Here is a 19185-nt window from a genome sequence, read left to right as displayed (position 1 = left end):
TATGTCTAAACAATTGCTTAGTTCACTCTTTCAGTGGAATTCGTACAAGAACACAACCTTGGTACTGAGGTGGTTGGATACGTCAACAAAGCATAGTGTAAGTTTTATGGACTCACGAAATTACTTATTTTTTTTTTCATTTGTTTTTCTTTATTAAATATTTAATACATTATAAAATTTTAGTTTAAATTCTTATAATAATGTTTATTCTTCTCGTGTCTTTAATATTAAGAAATATCTTCTAAATCACATAAGATGAAAACATCACATCGATAACAAATTTTACTTAGAACATTGTTTACCACAATAAGACAAATGTACTTGGAAATATACTATTCTTCACTCACGTCATATTTTGTTCATCTCGTTTCTCAACAACAAGAATAATCTATTCTTATACTATTTATTGACATATATATTATTGTATTATTAAAGTAGGTATATTCTTTGTCGGTGTCATAATATTATTTTTCTTTCTTTTATATATATATATATATATATATATATATATATATATTGTGGGTGATATTAATTGTCCCGTGGTGACAAAAAAAAATGAGTCAAAATCGAATTATGATTATTGGACAGCTACGATGTCAAGTAAAAGGATATTGCATCCTAATTAATAATTATAGTTTTTAACTTAAGGATAAATGTATAAAATAAATAAATTTTTTATATATATTTAACGTTTATCATGCTTTAATTAATTATATTTTGTAAGTAAAGAATTTTTTTTAGTTCAAAATTACATAATAAGGTACCATAGGAAAAAAATAATAATAGGAAATTGAACAATTTTGGATGATTTTGTAATTATTTTTCAAAAAATTAAAGATGATGCAACCAAGTTATAAAATCTGAAGCCGAATTCCAAGAAGACATTCATCAAAAGAACCAGAATTGACTTTTGTATTGATCACAAGAAAATGATATTCAACATTTAAGGCCGTGCATGATTAAATCACAAGAAAATGATCTTTAACAGTTAAGGTGGTTCATGACTAAGCCATAACATAATGATGCTTAACTATTTATATTATGAATAAATGACTGTCTATTAATTTGTTATTTTTACCGGTATGATTGATTTAACTATTTGTAATTCTTGAATTGTATTTTTTAGAATATAAATAATACTTTTTTTTAAGAAATAATATATTGAAAATGAGACTTGTTCTTTCCTCTTCCTTTTCCTTTCTCTCTCCGTTACAGCTTTATTTTATAACAAAAAATAGTATATTTTGAAGATGTAACAAATAGCATTTAAATTTGTATATAACATCAGCCATTCAGTTTTTATGCAAAATTCAGTATATGTCGAATTGGCATATGAATATATAGAATGTTCTAAACAAAGTCTTGTTGATTGAGTACAAATAAAGTTTCACGTCAGAAAAAAATAAGAAATGAACATAAGATTATATACATATAAGATATCTTTATTAAATTTTTTTTTTGAAATAGTATCAAAAGTAAATTCGTGAAGACTTGTGTAAAACGAACAATATCTTATCAATATGGAAACTTATGTGTATGTGTGAGTGTGAAACTCATCCCTACAAATATGGAATATGGTGTTTGGTGATTAAATATGGCACAAATTAACAAGTATATATTGGTGAATAAGAAAGGTTTTGTTTAAGAAACATTTGCATTGTTTAGTGGGTTAAAGGTTTTGGTTGCCTAATAGATGAGGTACGCCATCTTTGTTTATCTCTGACATAGTCATTTATTATACTATGCTACCTGCTTCTTCTAATCCAAAACAAAAAAAACACCAAGCTTATGCGTGGGATGCCATTTTAATAACCCTTTCCTATAAACACAATATGACAATGGCATCTTCAAATATTTTCTAAATTTAATTTGAATGTGACATATATTTAATATATATATATATATATATATATATATATATATATATATATATATATATAACAGTTCAAAAAGAAATCAAACTTTAATACGAAAATATTTGTATCAATTCTATTATACACTAAACAAATAACTGAATATCTCATCGTTGCATCATAATAAATAGTATATATATGTCACCACTTTTAGACAAAATTTATATTACCATGCACGGTTAAAAGAGGCTAGACAAACCAGAAAACAACCTTGTACGCAACAAAAAAGAATTATTTGATTTTGTTGAAGAATAATGATATGAGATGACAATATATTGATATTCATTTTATACATATATGATAAATAAAATAATTTATAAAAAAGTAAATTTTTGTATTCATAAAGAATAATAACATATATTTACATTCATTTGATATATATTATAAGAGTATAATAGTTATAAAAAAATAAATTTTTGTATTCTTTTTTTTAAAAAAAGTAAAAAGTAAGACAGTATGAAATAATTTGTGTGAATCAAAGTTTGATTACTTATATGTAAAAGAAAAGCAAGAGAGATAATGAAATGTAAGAAATTTGTGTATATATAAAAATATTATTACCTTTTGTTGTAACCTATCTAGTATTATTTACACCTGTCCAGTATCTAATGCAGGAAATAGTTAGATTTTTGAAATGATTAAAGAGATTTGGTTAAAAACTGTTTTTAATGCAAAGTAGCAAATGAGTTGGACCCATGAACTGCTTCCATATAATATGTGTGTGAATTGTCATGTTGTGAGTGTGGTGAGTGTATATAAGGTATGTCAGTGAAATATGAAGAAGCATCAACTTAAGGTAAGAAAGATGAACAGTCTCCATGTTCTCATTCTTTCTATCTTTGCTTTTCAGCTGTTGCTCTTTCCTTCTGCACAAACTGCTCCTCTGGGTATTAATCATTCTATACTATTGCTGCATATATAACACTGATAAATTAAACTGAAAATAATGTAATATGGTAAGAGAAGTTTATCATGTTATCCAATTATTTCATGGTATTTTCAGGTGAATCGACTGTGAAAGTGATGAATTTGAGGCCACCCAGACATCCACGACGACACCCACCGCCACCACCAACTCCGGGTTATTCTCCCGAACCGGGTCCAGGAAAAACTAGACGATCTCCTCCAACACCTTCCACTGTTTTTGCAGAACCTATGAACTCTCTCTGCCGCGAGAAATCACCTTTCAGTCCTTCTTCTGCATCAGCTTGATCAATGTTTACATATCCATGTTTTGTTCTGTAACCAAAAATAAAGAGATTGTATGTTCTAATAAAGATCACCTTTTTTAAGAAGTCTTTTTTAACAATTTTTTATAATGTATGCGTGTGATTCATCCGTTTTAAATATTTTTTTAAAATAAATTTAACAGATTAATAAAATAATAATATATATTTTATTATTAAAAAAATATTAAAAAAAATATTAAAATATCATTATCGTCTTCTAAATTATCTTTATTTTCATTTGTGTATATGTATTAAGTATTGTTTGGAGTCTTCTTCACCTTCATCAGTGTTAATTAATTATGTTTATATTTCTCTCATCGTCATCATCCCATATTTAGAAACTTATTACATTCTTAATGATTATTTATGAAGATAAATGATTATCCATATATTTCAATATATATATATATATATATATATATATATATATATATATATATATATTAGGAAAACGAATTAATAGTTGAATATAATATGAATAATTTTTTTTTAAATCCTAAATTTTATTGAATAAGTTGACATAAAACGAGGTGAATTTGATTCAAATAAATCACATAATCAACTTAAAGATAATTAATTAAAGAATTAAAATTTTGAGAAACCGAATAAATAAACCATTTATCGTATTTTTTTACCTTTTGTTTTTTTAAATGGACCACTTTAGAATACCTTTTGTTTATTTTATTTTAGAGATAAGTTTATTCTTGGTAGTAAATATTACTTTGCAACGTTTCAGTTAAGTTTAAATTTCTTTATTTTAAAGTTTGTGTGTGCTTTGAATTTTAAAAATCTCTAAAATTTTGATTTTTTTTAATGTTGTAATATCATAATATTGTATATATTATTTTTACAATAGATTTGGTCAATATTTAATCATAGCTTTGTTTTTAATTTTAAAAAATTATTAAATTCAAGTTATTTATAGTTGTGCATAATTGAAAAAAAAATAGTAATAATGATAATTCATTTTAAATTAATTTATTTTTATAATTGTCTAATTCAGAATTTATGGTTTAAAACTCCAAAATTAATTAAAATGGAGTGAAATTGTTTTAAGTTTTTTCTTTTAAATACAACGGAATTAGCTAGATTATAATTCTTTTTCCTTTAAAGATTAAAGAACATGCTTGGTAAACATTTATTTTGGTACAAATCTTATTTTGTAGCATGTAAAGGTATAATTTTCAAAGAGAGAAGATGAAAAATTAAATATTATTTATTAAAAAAAATTGATATACATTTAGTAACTTCTAAGTCCCAAGTTTTTTGATAAGAATTTGATTTAAGTAATTAAAAAATCAATATACAATGAAAAAATAAATTTAGTAAATTAAAAAGGTAAAAAAGCTTCAAATGTATTTTTGTTTAAAAAAAATTATATTACGAACTATATGATATGATAACAATGTTAATTTGATTGGTATATTAAATAATAAAATCAATAAATGTTATATAGTATTTCTTTTACCTTTGTTAAATTTGTTGCATTATAGTAAAAAGATGGCAGTGCTAATATTAGTAATAATAGTTATGGTGAGAGAATGGAGGAAGAAGCATGTGAATTGTGAAGTAGAGAGAGAAGAAGAAACACGTGTGCAGATACTGGTAGACCCCACACCGAACCCTTTAAAATGTCTACCTCACTAGGGCGCCAAAACCCCCCAATTTCTCTTCTCTCAGTCTCATCCGACCTTACCACCTTCACCGCAATTCCAGAACCCCACACCCAACCCAACTGGTATGTCTTTTTCCCAACCCTAACCCTAACATTCTATCCTTCTCTTCTTCGTCCTTCGGATTCTTCTCATCTTTTTCTTTTCAATCCTGCGCCACTTCCATTTCACCTTTTTCTTTCTTTCTTTCTTTTTTAATATTTTTCTTCTAGATTTACAGTTTCATCATTTTCGGAGTTCTATGTTCTCCGCTTTTGCCGAATCGTTATTTTCTCACTTCGATTAACCTTTTTCATCATGCTCATTATTAATCAATTAGTGATTTTGGATTAGGGAGGAACGGGTTTATATAAATTGATTGGGGAAAGGGAAACTACACCTACCCGATATCAGCAGATTTTTCTTGCACTGATATTTTCTAGCTCAAGTTTACATCTTTCAAGTTCTTTAGTATCTCTGCTTGCTTCTTGCTGTTTGTTTATTTCAATATTGGGGAGAGCATGAAATGACAGTTTCCTTTTGTATGATGTGCTAATTTCAATAGATTTGTTCATGCTCAAAGGAATCCGAGATTTGTCTTTCCTCATCCTGCCAATAACTTTGCATTCTTTGTAGAATCACTACCATCTATTGTATGATTATCCTCAAGTTGTATGAGTTTTAATTAACTGGATTTACTTGTTCTCTATCTTACTTTTATCGTGACAGAACTATCCTCACTAGACAGTTGAAAGAATAAAATGCCCTTTTCTTCCGCCTCCGTGACAGAACTCAGTGAAGAACTCAGATTCAGTTTAATGAACACTGAGTCTGCTAACTGTGCTAGGAGTCCTAATGATACAACCACCCTTCTGCCCGTGGGTTCACAATCTCCTTTTCCCCACTGGAATTTGAATGAAACATCTCATTTTATTAGCAATGAAACAGCTGGAGGAACTTCAATGAATGATTCCTCTCAGTTTAGAAGTTATCAGAATTTTCAGAGGGACCATAATTACTCACACAGCACAGAAGAACACGATTCCTCTCAGTTCAGAAGTTATCAGAATTTCCAGATGGACCATAATTACTCACACAGGGCAGAAGAACATAATTTTCTTCCATGCAGACCAAATTCTTGTTATCCATGTCCGGAAGGATACATAGGGTGGCCATATCAGTATGATAGGCAGAACAATCTAACAATCCCTGCTAATGTGAGGAATGCTGCCTTCAATCTAAATAACTTTGAGAAGCCTGATGGTGGTGGGATGTATGTGACCCCAGGTTATGGTTTAAACACCAGGCCACAAATGTTTAATCCTAGGGGAAGAACAATGAGTGGTAATATTGATCAACCTTCACTAGATATGAATCTGGGAATGTCACTCTGTAATCCAAATCAAGGTGGTGCAGAACCATTGCTTGCAATTGGAAAACGTGATGAAAAATTTAGGACCATTAGTTCTGGAAGTAATATCAATGAGTTCACATCAGGAGCTGAGATGCCAAAATTCAATTCGACCTGTCATCTTGAGAGTGCATTTCTTCCTTCAATCAGTACTTACCACAATCAACAGGGTAGCAGAGGCTCCTTAAATTCTGGTTTAGACACAAATGTTGCTTTTTCGGGTTTTCAGAATGAAAGAGAAATCATATCTGATTTAGCTCCTGCAAGCAATCATGAAGCTCTTTTTGATTCTAGACCCGGTTTATGTCTTGGACCTTCATACGCTTTTCAAAGGCCAGCCTCCGATGATCAAAACCATTATTTAGGACAGGTCAGTAGGAATTTAGGTCTTGGAGGTGTGAAAGACATAAGTATGGAATTTACAGACATAGGTCGCAATGTTGGCCCTGAAAGATGCATGGATCTAAATTCATTGCCAGTTGTTGCCAGCAAAACTGTGCCTTTTGAAAGTGGACAGAACAATGTGAATGGCCAGCTACTGCCCTCTTCAAGCAAAATGATAACTGATAAGTTACCCGCCGAGCTGTTACATAAAAATAATGATAAGTTTGCGTCACAGGTTTTCTCTACTCCTTCGTTAGCCATGGCCCCTAGAAGCATCAGAGGGCAGGATCTTACAAGTATGTGTTCTACTGCTTCATTTCTTATTTTCTGCTCATAAACTTTGGTATACCTCAGTGAAATCTCCTTAAATTTGACACCATTCTCAATAAGCATACACATATTTGATCGTCTTTAGCAGTTTTTGTTAAAACATAATGGAATTTAGTCTTTTGCTCCTTTGCTTTTTATTAGTTCACATAAAATCCATTTCAAATGTAGCAGGTGATTTGTATCGTTCTTTAAAGTGTTATTTTTTAAGCTACTTTCTCTACTTTTATAGAAGTTTTGGGCGCTTGATCTTTCATGTTCCAGTAGACCACATTCTTCCTTTTATTGTCTTGTTGATCTATTAAGCAGAGATAATTAGATAAATTATTTGTCACCGATTTGCGGTGACTAAACACTTCACCCAGACTCATCTTTTTGATTTGGAGTTGTTTTCTGTATCTACTTATATATGCGTTGTCTTTTTAAACTTGTGAAAGGACCAAATCTTTTACATAAATAAAAGTAAAATAAACATGATTATTAACTTGTGAAAGGACCACATCTCCAATTTCTCAGGTGGTACCTTTTGCTGTTTCTTGCCCACTCGTTTCTTTGTTTTGCTTGAAATAATTTAAATGGATAGTTATGAAGTACCTCAAATTGAACTATCCTTAAAACACACTCTGCAACCTACATTTTCAAGTTATTAATTTAGTATTATTCATGTTTGTTGAAAGATCTTCATTTAAATGTATTGCTTGCTCATTTAAGGAATAGCATATGGACTTTTACAAACCTTTTTACTTGGTTTACTCATGGTGCTTCATAACCAAGTATCAACAAGAGCCCTGATCATTGTTATGTAGGATTATTTCAAATGTTAGCATTTCATTTGATGCATATAGGCAGACATCGCATGTCTGTAGATTTTAGAAAATTGCAGATGGAGTGAATGATCGATTGCTATTTACTTATTAAGATTCATTTTGTAGGTGATCATGGCCAATCTCAGGCAGGTGGTTCTATTCATCAATCAAACTCCCGTCTTCAACCACAATCTACTTCTGGTGATTACCTTCTTAAACGACATATCATTATATCCACTCACTATTTGGATATTTCTTTATTTTTATACAATGGAAGCAATAAACTAGCTTTTTCAGATCTAGGAATACATACTGGAAGTGGAAATATGACTGCTCAAGTTTCAAGGTCACCCATCATGTCATCTCTAAAGAGAGCTGCTTCTCAACCGCTGTCATCCACTGTCCAGAATCAACGCAGGAAGACAATGCCAACTCAGTTCATAAATCCATCAATTCCAACAAGGACCAGATTGGCTCCATCAGTCCCGATTACATCCCGAGCAATTTCTCCCTTGGCCCACCCAGCCCAATCTATCATGCCCCAAGCTACTCAGTCTGTTGTTCCTCCATTGCTCCCAACAACTTGGACTAAATCTGCTCTACCAGTCCCAAACACAACCCGGGTAATTCCTCATAAAATGCACGCAGCTCCTTTACCCCCACCTAATCACAAGAGAGTCTCATCTTTCCACCACCCCTCATCCTATAAATCACCTCGTACTAGCCTATCTAATCAGCATCAACTGTTAGCTCAGGCTTTGGCTCACAAGCGATTGAAGGCTTCAATTATACCAGCTGTTCCTAGAACTGCTTCCAATCACATTAAATTTAAAGGTATCTCTTGGAGCTTCTTTATTTCTTCTTGCGTATTTAACATATTCCTTGTGTCCTCCTTGATTTAAGGAAGTTAATTTATTTGAATTTTCTTCACCATATATTGAGGTTCATTTGCATCTAACTTACTAGTGCATTTAATAGGCATTGAAAATATGTTCATTATTCTGATGAGGGGAGCAGGATTATTATATTTTATTTTCCAGTGAGATTCTCAATTAAAAAGTCGTTTTTCACGAATTATTGTTATCGTAATTCCTTTCCCTAAAGCGCATCCCAGGATAATCACTTTGCCGGTAGGATTGTTTTAAATTTTAGTATATTCATAGAGGTGTGGCCTAAATATCTTTCACACACACACACACAACCTTAATTCATGAGGCCTGATACTCGTTCCTTGACTTCTGATATTCTTTACTTAAAGTCCATTATACTTTATTTGGCGTATAACGTCAATTATAGATAGTCTGTCGTGGGAAAAATCTCTGCCTTTCTTTTAAAATCTGGTCTATCAAATATATGAAGTGCTTCTAGCTCCTTTTAAAGCTCATAATTTATCTATGAATGTCATTTTAACAGTGAAAGAATTAGCAAAAGTTGTTGCCTTTGTAGAGCTGGATTTTGTTGAGTATCATGTTCGTAGAATGTGCTAATGTGTTAGCTTTCTTCTGGTTCAGATCAAACGCCAGAACCAATTGGTTATAAGTGCTTTTTGTGCAAGAGGGATCTCTCCTACGAACCAGAAGGGCCTATTTCCCTTCCACCTACATCGCCTTCTGTTGCTGTCCTATCATGTGGCCACACCTTTCATGAGTATTGTTTGGAGCGAATAACCCCTTGCGACCAATCCAAAGACCCTCCATGTATTCCTTGTGCCCTTGGCGAGTAGTGAACTTAGTAATACATTATTATCTCAAAAGTTTCTTAGTGGTAAGTAGAAAGAAACCAGATTTTGGTGTAGGAAAGGTATAGTAAGGTTATATTTATTTATGTATGAATTTCATAGCCATGTCCGAGCATCTGTTCAGATTATTATTTATATTTACATTTTAGATTGATGCCAATTATACGTAGTCACATAATTTTTACTTTTTGGTAAAGTACACGCCAATGTAAACAAATTCCAGTCGTGAGTAATTTCTCTGTCTGGTTTTAAAATAATTTATGAAGTTTTTAAAATGTTTTATTTGAATTAGAAAATAAAATTATTTTTGACATGGAAGTGTAACTATTTAAAAAATTTTATAGCATGATGGAATTAGAATGGTAGCACTCAATAAAAAAAAGTCAAATGCAGATTGATCTATTTCGTTTTGATTTGTTCTTCATAAAAATTGAGAGTTAGTTTTGTTAGTCCGATTTTTAATGATTTACAAGTAGTTGCATAAACATGAAAAAGAAATATAAACATGTTGCAATAATGTTATTGTAATGTTTTATATTTCTTTATTATTATACAATTGATAAAACATAACAAAGTTTGAAAGATAAATTAAAACAAAAAAAACATTTAATAGTTTAGAGATAAAAACATAATTAACTCTATTTTATACTAGAACATTTTGGAGAAGGTTTATTCCTAGGAGAAACATACTCATCCTATAATTGGTCTATAATTCTTCACAACAATCAAGATTTTCACAACAAACATATACATGTGCATCCAAAGAGAGAAAATAAGTGTTCACATATTAACATGCAAAAATTTCATACACTCATTTAATATTATCCTTTACTTTTTTTTTTATTTTCTTTACAAATACAATTTTTTTTATGACTATTTTACTTTTTCAATATATTATTAAATGTATGTAATTGCATGTTAAAATATAAATATAATTACCATTGCTTTTTAATTTCTTTCTCTTCAAAAATAAAGATTAAGGAATTGGTGGATAAACATTAACCATCACTATTTCTCTCCCTTATTGTTTTGAGACAACCATCCACCTTCACCAAGAAAATAAACTGTTTTATCTCAAAAACATCCTTATCCCACAAAGATAAAATACCTCCTGCCAAATTAACGATTGTATTTTGTATTTATTCATGCTATATTTTTATATCAATACCATCCAACTACCTTTGTTTCTACCCATCATCTCAATCTTATCCTTTATTATTAATTATTTGACTCTCACTCTTTTAACTCTTCCTTCCAATCCCCTCATATTATATCTTTCTCATCAAAACCTATCTTTATGTTCCCTCTTTTTCTAACTTACTCCCATTCTCCATTTGCTTAGGCCTCATCAAATATTTTCAAAGTGAATACATTTTTTTATTTTATCAATCATTTAACAATAATAATTCAGTTAAATGAGGAAAAATGGATTTACTTTACAGCAGAGGCAGCCTAAAGACGGCGACGTAATAAAAACAATGTTTTTGATTTGTGGCCGGCCGGTTATTATATTTTCGAAATTATTATTGCTATTATTATTATTATTATTAAATAATGATAAATGTGGTAATGATAAACACTGACTCACTGACTCCTCAACTTCCAACTGTTTTTCATCGCATCTTTCGAAAGTTGTTTCATATTTTATGACATCAGTGTCCTTTGTCATACTCTTGCTAAATCGCTTCAATGGCTGCCAAAACCTCACACAAAACCCTCTGCGTCGACTCTCCCATGCTCAAGAAGAAGCGCCCACGCAAAACCATTCCAAGAGACACTCCCTTGCCACGAACCTCACCCTACAGGGGTGTTACCAGGTCAATTCATTCTTTCTTTTTCGATCTTTCAATCCATTTTCTAATATTCAAATCATCACTCAATGTGTTTTTCATTCATTCATTCATAGGCATCGATGGACAGGTCGATACGAGGCTCATCTCTGGGATAAAACTTCCTGGAACCAAGCGCAGAACAAGAAAGGAAGACAAGGTTCTTTAATTTTTCTCCATTCCTATAAAATTATTACCAATTTCATCTCTCATTCTTGATTTTGATCTTCTCGGTTCACGGTGGATCGACGGCGGTGGAAATTGAACACGGCACTGCAGTATATCTGGGTACGTGATGTAATAAATATATGATTTATACCAGTAGTGATTGGAATAATGAATGAGTGCGTGATTTGTTTGTTACAGGAGCATACGACGATGAAGATGCTGCGGCACGTGCTTACGATTTGGCAGCATTGAAGTATTGGGGTCCGGAAACCCTCCTCAATTTCCCGGTAAATCTTTTCGTTGAATCCTTCAGACGAACTTTGGTTGCTTCATGAATAATTATATATATTATGATAAAAATGCACTGTTCATTCTACGTATATATATAGGTATCAAATTATGAAGAGCAGCTTAAGGAGATGGAGGATCAATCCAAGGAAGAGTATATCGGATCCTTAAGAAGGTTTTTTTTCTTATGACTGATTTGTGTGTAGTGTTATGTGTTCCAGCATGAATTAATCTTTAATTTGCAGAAAAAGTAGCGGGTTCTCTCGGGGAGTCTCAAAATTCAGAGGCGTAGCAAGGTATAATTAAGAAGAGATATTTGATTTAGTTCCTTTTAGAAAAGTAAAAGGATTTGGAGACACATTAAATATTTGTGGGTCATATTGTGTTGAATAAAAGAAGTTCTGGGTGCAACCAAAGGACCCAATATTCTGCAAAGCATTATCTGTAGGATAGCTCATTGGTGTTGATATCTGTAGCTTCTTTCATCCTTCTGTCGTTCTTTCCATCCACAATTTCGGTTCTTAATAATCATCATTAATGGACTGAATGGATAACACTGTGCCCCTTTTTCCTAAATAATTAATCTTTTTATTCACTTTACACATATTTCCCATACTGTTTTATAAGCAAAATATAAATAAAAAGTAGAAAAGATGTCGTGGAATTATTTAAAGGATGATGATATTTTGACAATATTTTTTGACAACAGAATATGTGTTGTTATTTTATTGGTCTATTTGAATTTATGTTTAAAAAATATTTAAAACGAACCAATCACAAATTATCACGTATACATTGTCAAAAAATTATTAAAAAAGTGTTGTTAAAAAGAGTTTTTCTTTATTTAAATTATCTTGAATAAGTAGAAAATTTGTCTGAAATGTTTGTTTTCACCGATTTATAGACACCATCACAATGGAAGATGGGAAGCACGAATTGGCAGAGTCTTCGGCAATAAATATCTATACCTTGGAACATACGGTAATTTTCCTTGCATTTCCTTCTTTTAGAGTAAATTCAGTTGTCTCAACAAGTGTAATTTTTCTTAGATTCTGTTCGGTAATCTAACAGTCATGAAGAAATTGATAAACTAAAATATATTAATAATTACTATTTATCAGTACAATTTGCTCAGAATTATAAACCACATGCATATATTTGTTTAGAATTTCTTAAAGAGAATATAAGAAAAAGAGAAAGAGAGAGAGAGATTATTTTTGTAATTGAATGCATTGGTACTCAACAATTAATTTTTTAAAGATAAAATATTCTATTTCCATTCCAAAATAATTGTAATTTTTTTTTACGTGAATAAAAGACAGAAATGGTTTTATCAAAATAATGATATAATTTATTGAACAAATTAAAGACAAAAATTAATAGTATTTGGTTGAAAATATTCTAAGTGTATAATTGATTGAAAATATGAACGAGTTCAAAATGTTTTTAAAGGCTAAATAAAACTATACTTAAAAACGGGAAGAGTGTAGAAAGATTGCATGCGATGATGATTCTGTTTATGAAAATTATTGAAATAATTATTAATAACACCACGAGGTATGTACAAATAGTAAAAGCTAAAGAGTATTTAAAATACAAAATGAATTATAGAGTATATGACGTCTATAATTTAATACAAATTATTAATAATACTTTTATATTCATAGTTTGTTTTATTTACTTTTAAAGAAATGGAAGCACTCCTTTGAGTTGACAATTTAAATTATTACTAAATATTTGTTTTAAACATTTTAATGATAGTGTGTTTCCCTAAACATGCATGACAAACAAAGAAGACAATCTTAAAGAAGGAGACGAGTGTACATAAATCCATTTGACAGACTTCCTCCAACGTGGGACCCAACAGGTCAAATCAACAAGACAATGAAAATGATGGAAATGTGCAATCGAATATAGTTAGTTAAGAAGTTAAGAAGTAGATCACCAAACTCAACTGCTCATTAAGGCTACTTAAATATTGTCTATTTCTTTCAAACATTTTTAAGGAGCTGCTAAGTACAACTTATAAAACAAACAATTAAATAAATAAATATTAATTACAATAAATAAATAATATAAAAATATTTTTTAATTAAATAATCTGAATTTAATAATTTTATGGAGCTTAAAAATGAGTTTATGCAATGCAGGTACAGAAGAAGAAGCAGCAGTGGCGTACGATATGGCGGCCATAGAATACCGTGGACTTAATGCTGTTACCAACTTTGACCTCAGTCGTTATATGAAATGGCTACGTCCAAAAGACCAATCTCAACCTCAACTTCAAGCCCACAATGACAGCCCAAGCCCAAGCCCAACACCATCTGGATCTGCAACATTGGGCCCTTTACCGCCGCTGCCACCTTCTTCACCCTCCACCTCAAACCTTCCTCCTCGTCCTCCTCGCACATTCCCCGAAGATATTCAAACTTTGTTTGAAACTCAAGATTCAGCTGGAATCTACACAGACACTGATGACATTATATTTGGCGACTTGACCTCCATTGCTTCACCAATTTTTCATTGTGACCTTAATGCTTGATTATTAATTTCAACAACGATTTCCATTGCTTCCTTTGCTTATATAATGGAATATACATGCATGCATACATTAATTCATTCTTTAACTTAAACTAAATGGAATGTAAGCCTCCCTTTCACCTTCAATTTAAGATTTTCAACTTAACCGTTGATTTTGAACTCATGCAACTGCTTGGTTTAGATTATACGTGAAACAAAGTTAGCCAAATTCAGAATAACACATGAAAGCAGAGAAGTGAACAAACATCAGAGACAAGGATTTTCAGCATTTGATTATATAAATCGTAAATGCTTCAGAGACAAGGTTAGGCATGTTCAGAACACTTGAAAGTGGGACTACAAAGATTTATAGATTTGATGACTTGGTATCTTTGCCTTCCGAGTTGAATCTTGGAGATACCAAATACAACAAATCCGGCAAAATATTCAATTTCCTTCGAAAACGACACCATCTGACACGGTCTGTTAACTACTTGTGTTTGTTTGCGTAGCTGTTCAGAGATTGAACCAAGTTTGGTAACAGAAATTCCCCATTACACTGTGCAACAGAGTTTTGCATCCATGGAAGCTAAACACATGCAAAACGCCTGGTAACCTGTCAAAGGGTACCTGCAGAGTTGAAGAGGCGCAGAAGAAAATGTAATTGCTGTCAAACCAATCCTAAAACTTAGGTTATTATTATAACAAAATGTTTTAGAGCTATGCATTGCTTCAGTGATACCTGTAGTCCATGACGAATTTTGATTTTCCTGCCCTCCCCAGCTGCAGTATCGTCTGACTCCCATTCTCCTGTACAAAAAAAAATGATTTACGGAACAAAACACACCCTTTGCCCAGAATTTAGTTCTAATTATATGATTCACCACCAACAGAAGGTCCAAATACTCTTAACATACCTCTAAAGTTAGCTGGAAATTTTTAACTGATCTTTGGATTTTGAGTCCTGCCTTTCCTTTATCTCTGAAGTCAAGCTCATATTGCTTTGAAATCTGAAAAACCAATGAAAAAATTAAGCAAGTCCAGATGCATGTGCCTGATTGTAGATACAAAGAAACTACCCTTTCAGGCTCCTCCTACCTTGTTGTAAAGTGGGGCCTTTGAGAACAGTTGATGGACTTTGTCCAGCTTTCCCTCCCAATTAATTGGCAATCCCTTTATATGTTGTACCTGTACCAAAATAACCCCATTTTTACAAAATTGGAACTTGAATATTGAAACCTAATCCAACTGTAAATAATAGCATTTAGATGTGAATCCAAGATGGAATATTCAAACCTAACACATTATAGAACATTCATAGTTAACCTGGTTTGTGTTCTTGAGTGGCACGCATTGATGCTTGGGTACATATGCTCTCATGCTTCTGTGACTTCCTGTACACGTTGTTATGGTGGGTATATAGCTGCGTGATCATTCAAGTGTTGAACTTAGGCAGAGGATAATGAGAGTTGGTGGGGGGATGGAGAAAGATGAAAAAGATACTGACTTACGTCACAACAGCAAGAGGTGGCTTTGGTTGTTTACCGCCGGAATTACGACAATACGCCTAACAATCAAACAGAGGATGATGGTTGAAATTAACACTAATTCAGCAAACATCTTCTACTACTGACAAACACTAGCATGAGTATAGAATATAGACAAAAGGTAAATTAAAAGAGAAAAAGGAACCTGATCCCAAATGTAGTATTTTGAGCCGATGAGGTTAGCTGTTACTGTGCCAAGAAAAGTATCATCAGAATGGGAGAGTAATCCTTTTACATTCTGAGCTACGGTGAAGTAAGACCTTCCATTCCGCCGTTTGTGGTGGGCCACGGCCAGTTTCCTGTTCTGCCGTCCCTGGCCTTCCTATAATGGTGTTGCCCAAGTGAGAAGCAGCAACTAAAAAATGCAATGACCATACATAACAATATACTTATTCATTACCACTACATCCGCAATCATCCATAACAATATATTCATTAGTCTAAAGAAATTATTATGAGCAGAAGAGTCGAATTGAGTTGAATTACATTGGTATAAAGAGAGAAGAAAGTGCCCCCTGACAGTCCATGTGGCGTTGGCTCCTTGAGAATAAAACATGTGCACCTTCCAACATCTAAGGGCAAGGGTCTACAGATCAAGGACCTGGACATTGTCGAAACTAGTTAAGCAAGGTGAAAATGAGAGAGGAAAATGAAAAGAAAAGAGGAGAGAGAGAGAGAGAGATAGAGAGAGAGACTTGTTAGGCAGTGTGGACCAGGAGGAAGCAGGAGCAGACTCGGAATCAGAGTAGTCCCAGATGTTGAGGGAGGTTTGAAAGTGGTTCATCTGCATGCAGAATTCAAGGGAGGAGGGCTTCAAGATTCTGTCAGTGGAGAGAGACCTGAAAGGCTTGGGCTTGTTGACATTGACATTGTGGTTTTCCTTGTCGGGGTGCTCATCTTCAAATTCAAACTGAGATTTTCCGACACAGTCCGTGCTGGAGCTTCGGCAGTGGCTGGGGTGGTTCAGAGGATTGAAGTAGAGAGAACTGTAAGTGCGTGTGGTTGAGACCGACAAAGCATTCGTCTTCTTCATCGTTCCTGGAATTGTTGTTGGACAGTTTAAATTAGGAAACAGGCAAAACAACCATGGCAATCTTCGAACACAACACTGGGACGATGTAACAGGTACGCATGATAATGAATTGGGTAAATACTAGATTTTTATTTCAATTTACTCTCTGCAAGTGGGTCCCTTCGCCATGTTTGAATTTCAAAATCAAGCTTTGGGCAATGCACTACTTTTTTTCCATTTTTTATTTTCCTACCCACTCACGCTTAACGGTCACTATTCTACTATTCAAACTTTCATAATTTCCTGTATTTGCAGAAAAAGAAAAAACAATATTCAAACTCCCACCCACTCTTTGTCTATGACCGTGGCTCCAAAAAAAATGTTCAAACACTTTGCTCCTGTTTGTTTTTAATTTTAAATTTATGATTCTTGATTTTAAAAAATTCTTCATTTTCTTTTCTTTTAATTTTATATAATATATTATCTAATTTAGGGTTTGAGGATTTGAAAGTTTCAGGATTTTTCGTTTAAGATTTAAGATTTAAAATTGTGAAAATTCAAGGATTTGGGATTTTAGGATTTTGAGATTTTAGAGTTTTAAGATTTCACAGAGTTTCATATTTTAAGACTATTACGATTTTACGTTAAGATTTAGATTTTAGGATTTCACATTCAGGATTTCGGAATTTCAAGATTTTAAAGTTTCAAAGTTTTGTGGTTTTAAGCTTTCAGGAATTTAGAGTTTGAAGGTCTGAAGGCTTGAAGGTTTCAGGATGTCACGTTTAAGGCTTTAAGGTTTTGAAGTTTTAGGGTTTTGAGGTTTTGCAGTTTCAGTGTTTCGGAGTTTTGGGATTTACTCAGGATTTTGGGTTTTAGGATTTCAGGATTTGAAGATTTGAAGATTTAAGAATTTCATGATTTTAGTATTTTACGTTTAGGGTTTAGGGTTTAGAGTTTTGAGATTTAAAAGTTTTAAGGTTTTGAGATTTCACAGTTTTAATGTTCAGAGTTTTAGGATTTCAGGGGTTTGGAGTTTTGGTGTTTTAGGGTTTCAAGACTTCAAAATTTGATAGTTTTAGGGTTTTAGAGATTTGGAGATTTGATGTTTTAGGGTTTCAAGACTTCAAAATTTAAGGATTTAAGGGTTTTGTGATTTCAAGGTTTTACGTGTAGGGTTTAAGGTTTCGAGATTTAGAAGTTTTGAGGTTTCAAGATTTCAAAGTTTCAATGTTTTAGAGTTTTAGGGTTTCAAGAATTTGGAGTTTTGGTGTTTTAGAGTTTTAACACTTCAAAATTTCAGAGTTTTAGGGTTTAAGGACTTTGGAGTTTTGGTGTTTTAGAGTTTCAGGACTTCAAAATTTCAGAATTTCAGGATTTAAAGATTTAAGAGTTTCAGGAGTTTGGAGTTTTGGTGTTTTAGGGTTTCAAGACTTCAAAATTTGATAGTTTTAGGGTTTCAGAGATTTGGAGATTTTGTGTTATAGGGTTTCAAGGTTTCAAAATTTAAGAATTTAACGATTTCATGATTTCAAGGTTTTACGTTTAGGGTTTAAGGTTTTGAGATTTAGAAGTTCTAGGTTTTGATATTTCAGAGTTTTAATATTTTAGAGTTTTATGGTTTTAGGGGTTTGGATTTTGGTATTTTAGGCTTTCAAGACTTCAAAATTTGATAGTTATAGGGTTTCAAAGATTTGGAGATTTGGTGTTTTAGGGTTTCAAGACTTCAAAATTTAAGGATTTAAAGGTTTCATGATTTCAAGGTTTTACGTTTAGGATTTAAGGTTTCGAGATTTTAGAACTTTAATGTTCATAGTTTTAAGGTTGCAGGGGTTTGTAGTTTTGGCATTTTAGGATTTCAAGACTTCAAAATTTGATAGTTTTAGGGTTTCATGATTTCAAGGTTTTACGTTTAGAGTTTAAGGTTTCGATATTTAGAAGTTTCTAGGTTTCGAGATTTCAGAGTTTCAATGTTTTACAATTTTAAGGTTTCAAGAAATTGGAGTTTTAGTGTTTTAGGGTTTTAAAACTTCAATATTTTAGAGTTTTAGGGTTTTAGGACTTTGGAGTTTTGGTGTTTTAGAGTTTCAGGACTTCAAAATTTCATAATTTCAGGGTTTAAAGATTTAAGAGTTTCAGGGTTTTAGGGTTTCAGGAGTTTGCAGTTTTAGTGTTTTAGGATTTCAAGACTTCAAAATTTGATAGTTTTAGGGTTTCAGAGATTTGGAGATTTTGTGTTTTAGGGTTTTAAGACTTCAAAATTTAAGGATTTAAGGGTTTCATGATTTCAAGGTTTTACGTTTAGGGTTTAAGGTTTTGAGATTTAGAAGTTCTAGGTTTCGAGATTTAAGAGTTTCAATATTT

General features: G+C 32.0%; 4 protein-coding genes across 4 annotated transcripts; 3 read left to right on the top strand and 1 right to left on the bottom strand.

The window, feature by feature from the left end:
* The first annotated feature begins 2665 nt into the window (after positions 1 to 2665).
* Positions 2666 to 3191, top strand: LOC111241629 (U1 small nuclear ribonucleoprotein C-like). The gene is made up of 2 exons (XM_022780320.1): positions 2666 to 2800; positions 2917 to 3191. Exons 1-2 carry the CDS (start codon positions 2689 to 2691, stop codon positions 3123 to 3125), a joined length of 321 nt encoding a protein of 106 aa, XP_022636041.1. The 5' UTR covers positions 2666 to 2688; the 3' UTR covers positions 3126 to 3191.
* Positions 3192 to 4765: 1574 nt separating this feature from the next.
* Positions 4766 to 9550, top strand: LOC106761168. The gene is made up of 5 exons (XM_014644686.2): positions 4766 to 4880; positions 5524 to 6885; positions 7849 to 7923; positions 8020 to 8556; positions 9234 to 9550. Exons 2-5 carry the CDS (start codon positions 5556 to 5558, stop codon positions 9443 to 9445), a joined length of 2154 nt encoding a protein of 717 aa, XP_014500172.1. The 5' UTR covers positions 4766 to 4880; positions 5524 to 5555; the 3' UTR covers positions 9446 to 9550.
* A 1498-nt stretch (positions 9551 to 11048) lies between these two features.
* Positions 11049 to 14316, top strand: LOC106761275 (AP2-like ethylene-responsive transcription factor At1g16060). The gene is made up of 8 exons (XM_014644810.2): positions 11049 to 11277; positions 11367 to 11449; positions 11569 to 11577; positions 11656 to 11744; positions 11847 to 11920; positions 11991 to 12041; positions 12650 to 12726; positions 13896 to 14316. The coding sequence occupies exons 1-8, from the start codon at positions 11150 to 11152 to the stop codon at positions 14285 to 14287; spliced, it is 903 nt and encodes a 300-aa protein (XP_014500296.1). The 5' UTR covers positions 11049 to 11149; the 3' UTR covers positions 14288 to 14316.
* A 199-nt stretch (positions 14317 to 14515) lies between these two features.
* LOC106761401 (tubby-like protein 8) lies at positions 14516 to 17119 on the bottom strand. The gene is made up of 9 exons (XM_014644954.2): positions 16508 to 17119; positions 16299 to 16413; positions 15958 to 16134; positions 15777 to 15832; positions 15592 to 15688; positions 15364 to 15453; positions 15183 to 15275; positions 15008 to 15075; positions 14516 to 14895 (listed from the first exon to the last, which is right to left on the bottom strand). Exons 1-9 carry the CDS (start codon positions 16843 to 16845, stop codon positions 14820 to 14822), a joined length of 1110 nt encoding a protein of 369 aa, XP_014500440.1. The 5' UTR covers positions 16846 to 17119; the 3' UTR covers positions 14516 to 14819.
* Between the last annotated feature and the right edge of the window lie 2066 nt (positions 17120 to 19185).

Source organism: Vigna radiata, chromosome 5 (genome assembly GCF_000741045.1).
Source record: "Vigna radiata var. radiata cultivar VC1973A chromosome 5, Vradiata_ver6, whole genome shotgun sequence".
Classification (NCBI taxonomy): Eukaryota; Viridiplantae; Streptophyta; class Magnoliopsida; order Fabales; family Fabaceae; genus Vigna; species Vigna radiata.
Note: the sequence above shows the minus strand (reverse complement) of the source record. Positions and strands in the feature narration are given on the sequence as shown.

What these genes read in the sequence shown, in the direction of transcription:
- LOC111241629 (XM_022780320.1), top strand. Translation starts at nt 2,689, where the DNA reads ATGAAGAAGCATCAACTTAAGGTAAGAAAGATGAACAGTCTCCATGTT. An exon ending in TGCACAAACTGCTCCTCTGG is followed by an intron (nt 2,801 to 2,916) that starts GTATTAATCATT and finishes TGGTATTTTCAG; the next exon opens with GTGAATCGACTGTGAAAGTG.
- LOC106761401 (XM_014644954.2), bottom strand. Translation starts at nt 16,845, where the DNA reads ATGAAGAAGACGAATGCTTTGTCGGTCTCAACCACACGCACTTACAGT. An exon ending in CCACCTCTTGCTGTTGTGAC is followed by an intron (nt 15,689 to 15,776) that starts GTAAGTCAGTAT and finishes ATGATCACGCAG; the next exon opens with CTATATACCCACCATAACAA. An exon ending in ATTTCCAGCTAACTTTAGAG is followed by an intron (nt 15,076 to 15,182) that starts GTATGTTAAGAG and finishes TTTTTTGTACAG; the next exon opens with GAGAATGGGAGTCAGACGAT.
- LOC106761275 (XM_014644810.2), top strand. Translation starts at nt 11,150, where the DNA reads ATGGCTGCCAAAACCTCACACAAAACCCTCTGCGTCGACTCTCCCATG. An exon ending in CCCTACAGGGGTGTTACCAG is followed by an intron (nt 11,278 to 11,366) that starts GTCAATTCATTC and finishes ATTCATTCATAG; the next exon opens with GCATCGATGGACAGGTCGAT. An exon ending in TCTATACCTTGGAACATACG is followed by an intron (nt 12,727 to 13,895) that starts GTAATTTTCCTT and finishes TATGCAATGCAG; the next exon opens with GTACAGAAGAAGAAGCAGCA.
- LOC106761168 (XM_014644686.2), top strand. Translation starts at nt 5,556, where the DNA reads ATGCCCTTTTCTTCCGCCTCCGTGACAGAACTCAGTGAAGAACTCAGA. An exon ending in CAGAGGGCAGGATCTTACAA is followed by an intron (nt 6,886 to 7,848) that starts GTATGTGTTCTA and finishes TTCATTTTGTAG; the next exon opens with GTGATCATGGCCAATCTCAG. An exon ending in TCAACCACAATCTACTTCTG is followed by an intron (nt 7,924 to 8,019) that starts GTGATTACCTTC and finishes TAGCTTTTTCAG; the next exon opens with ATCTAGGAATACATACTGGA.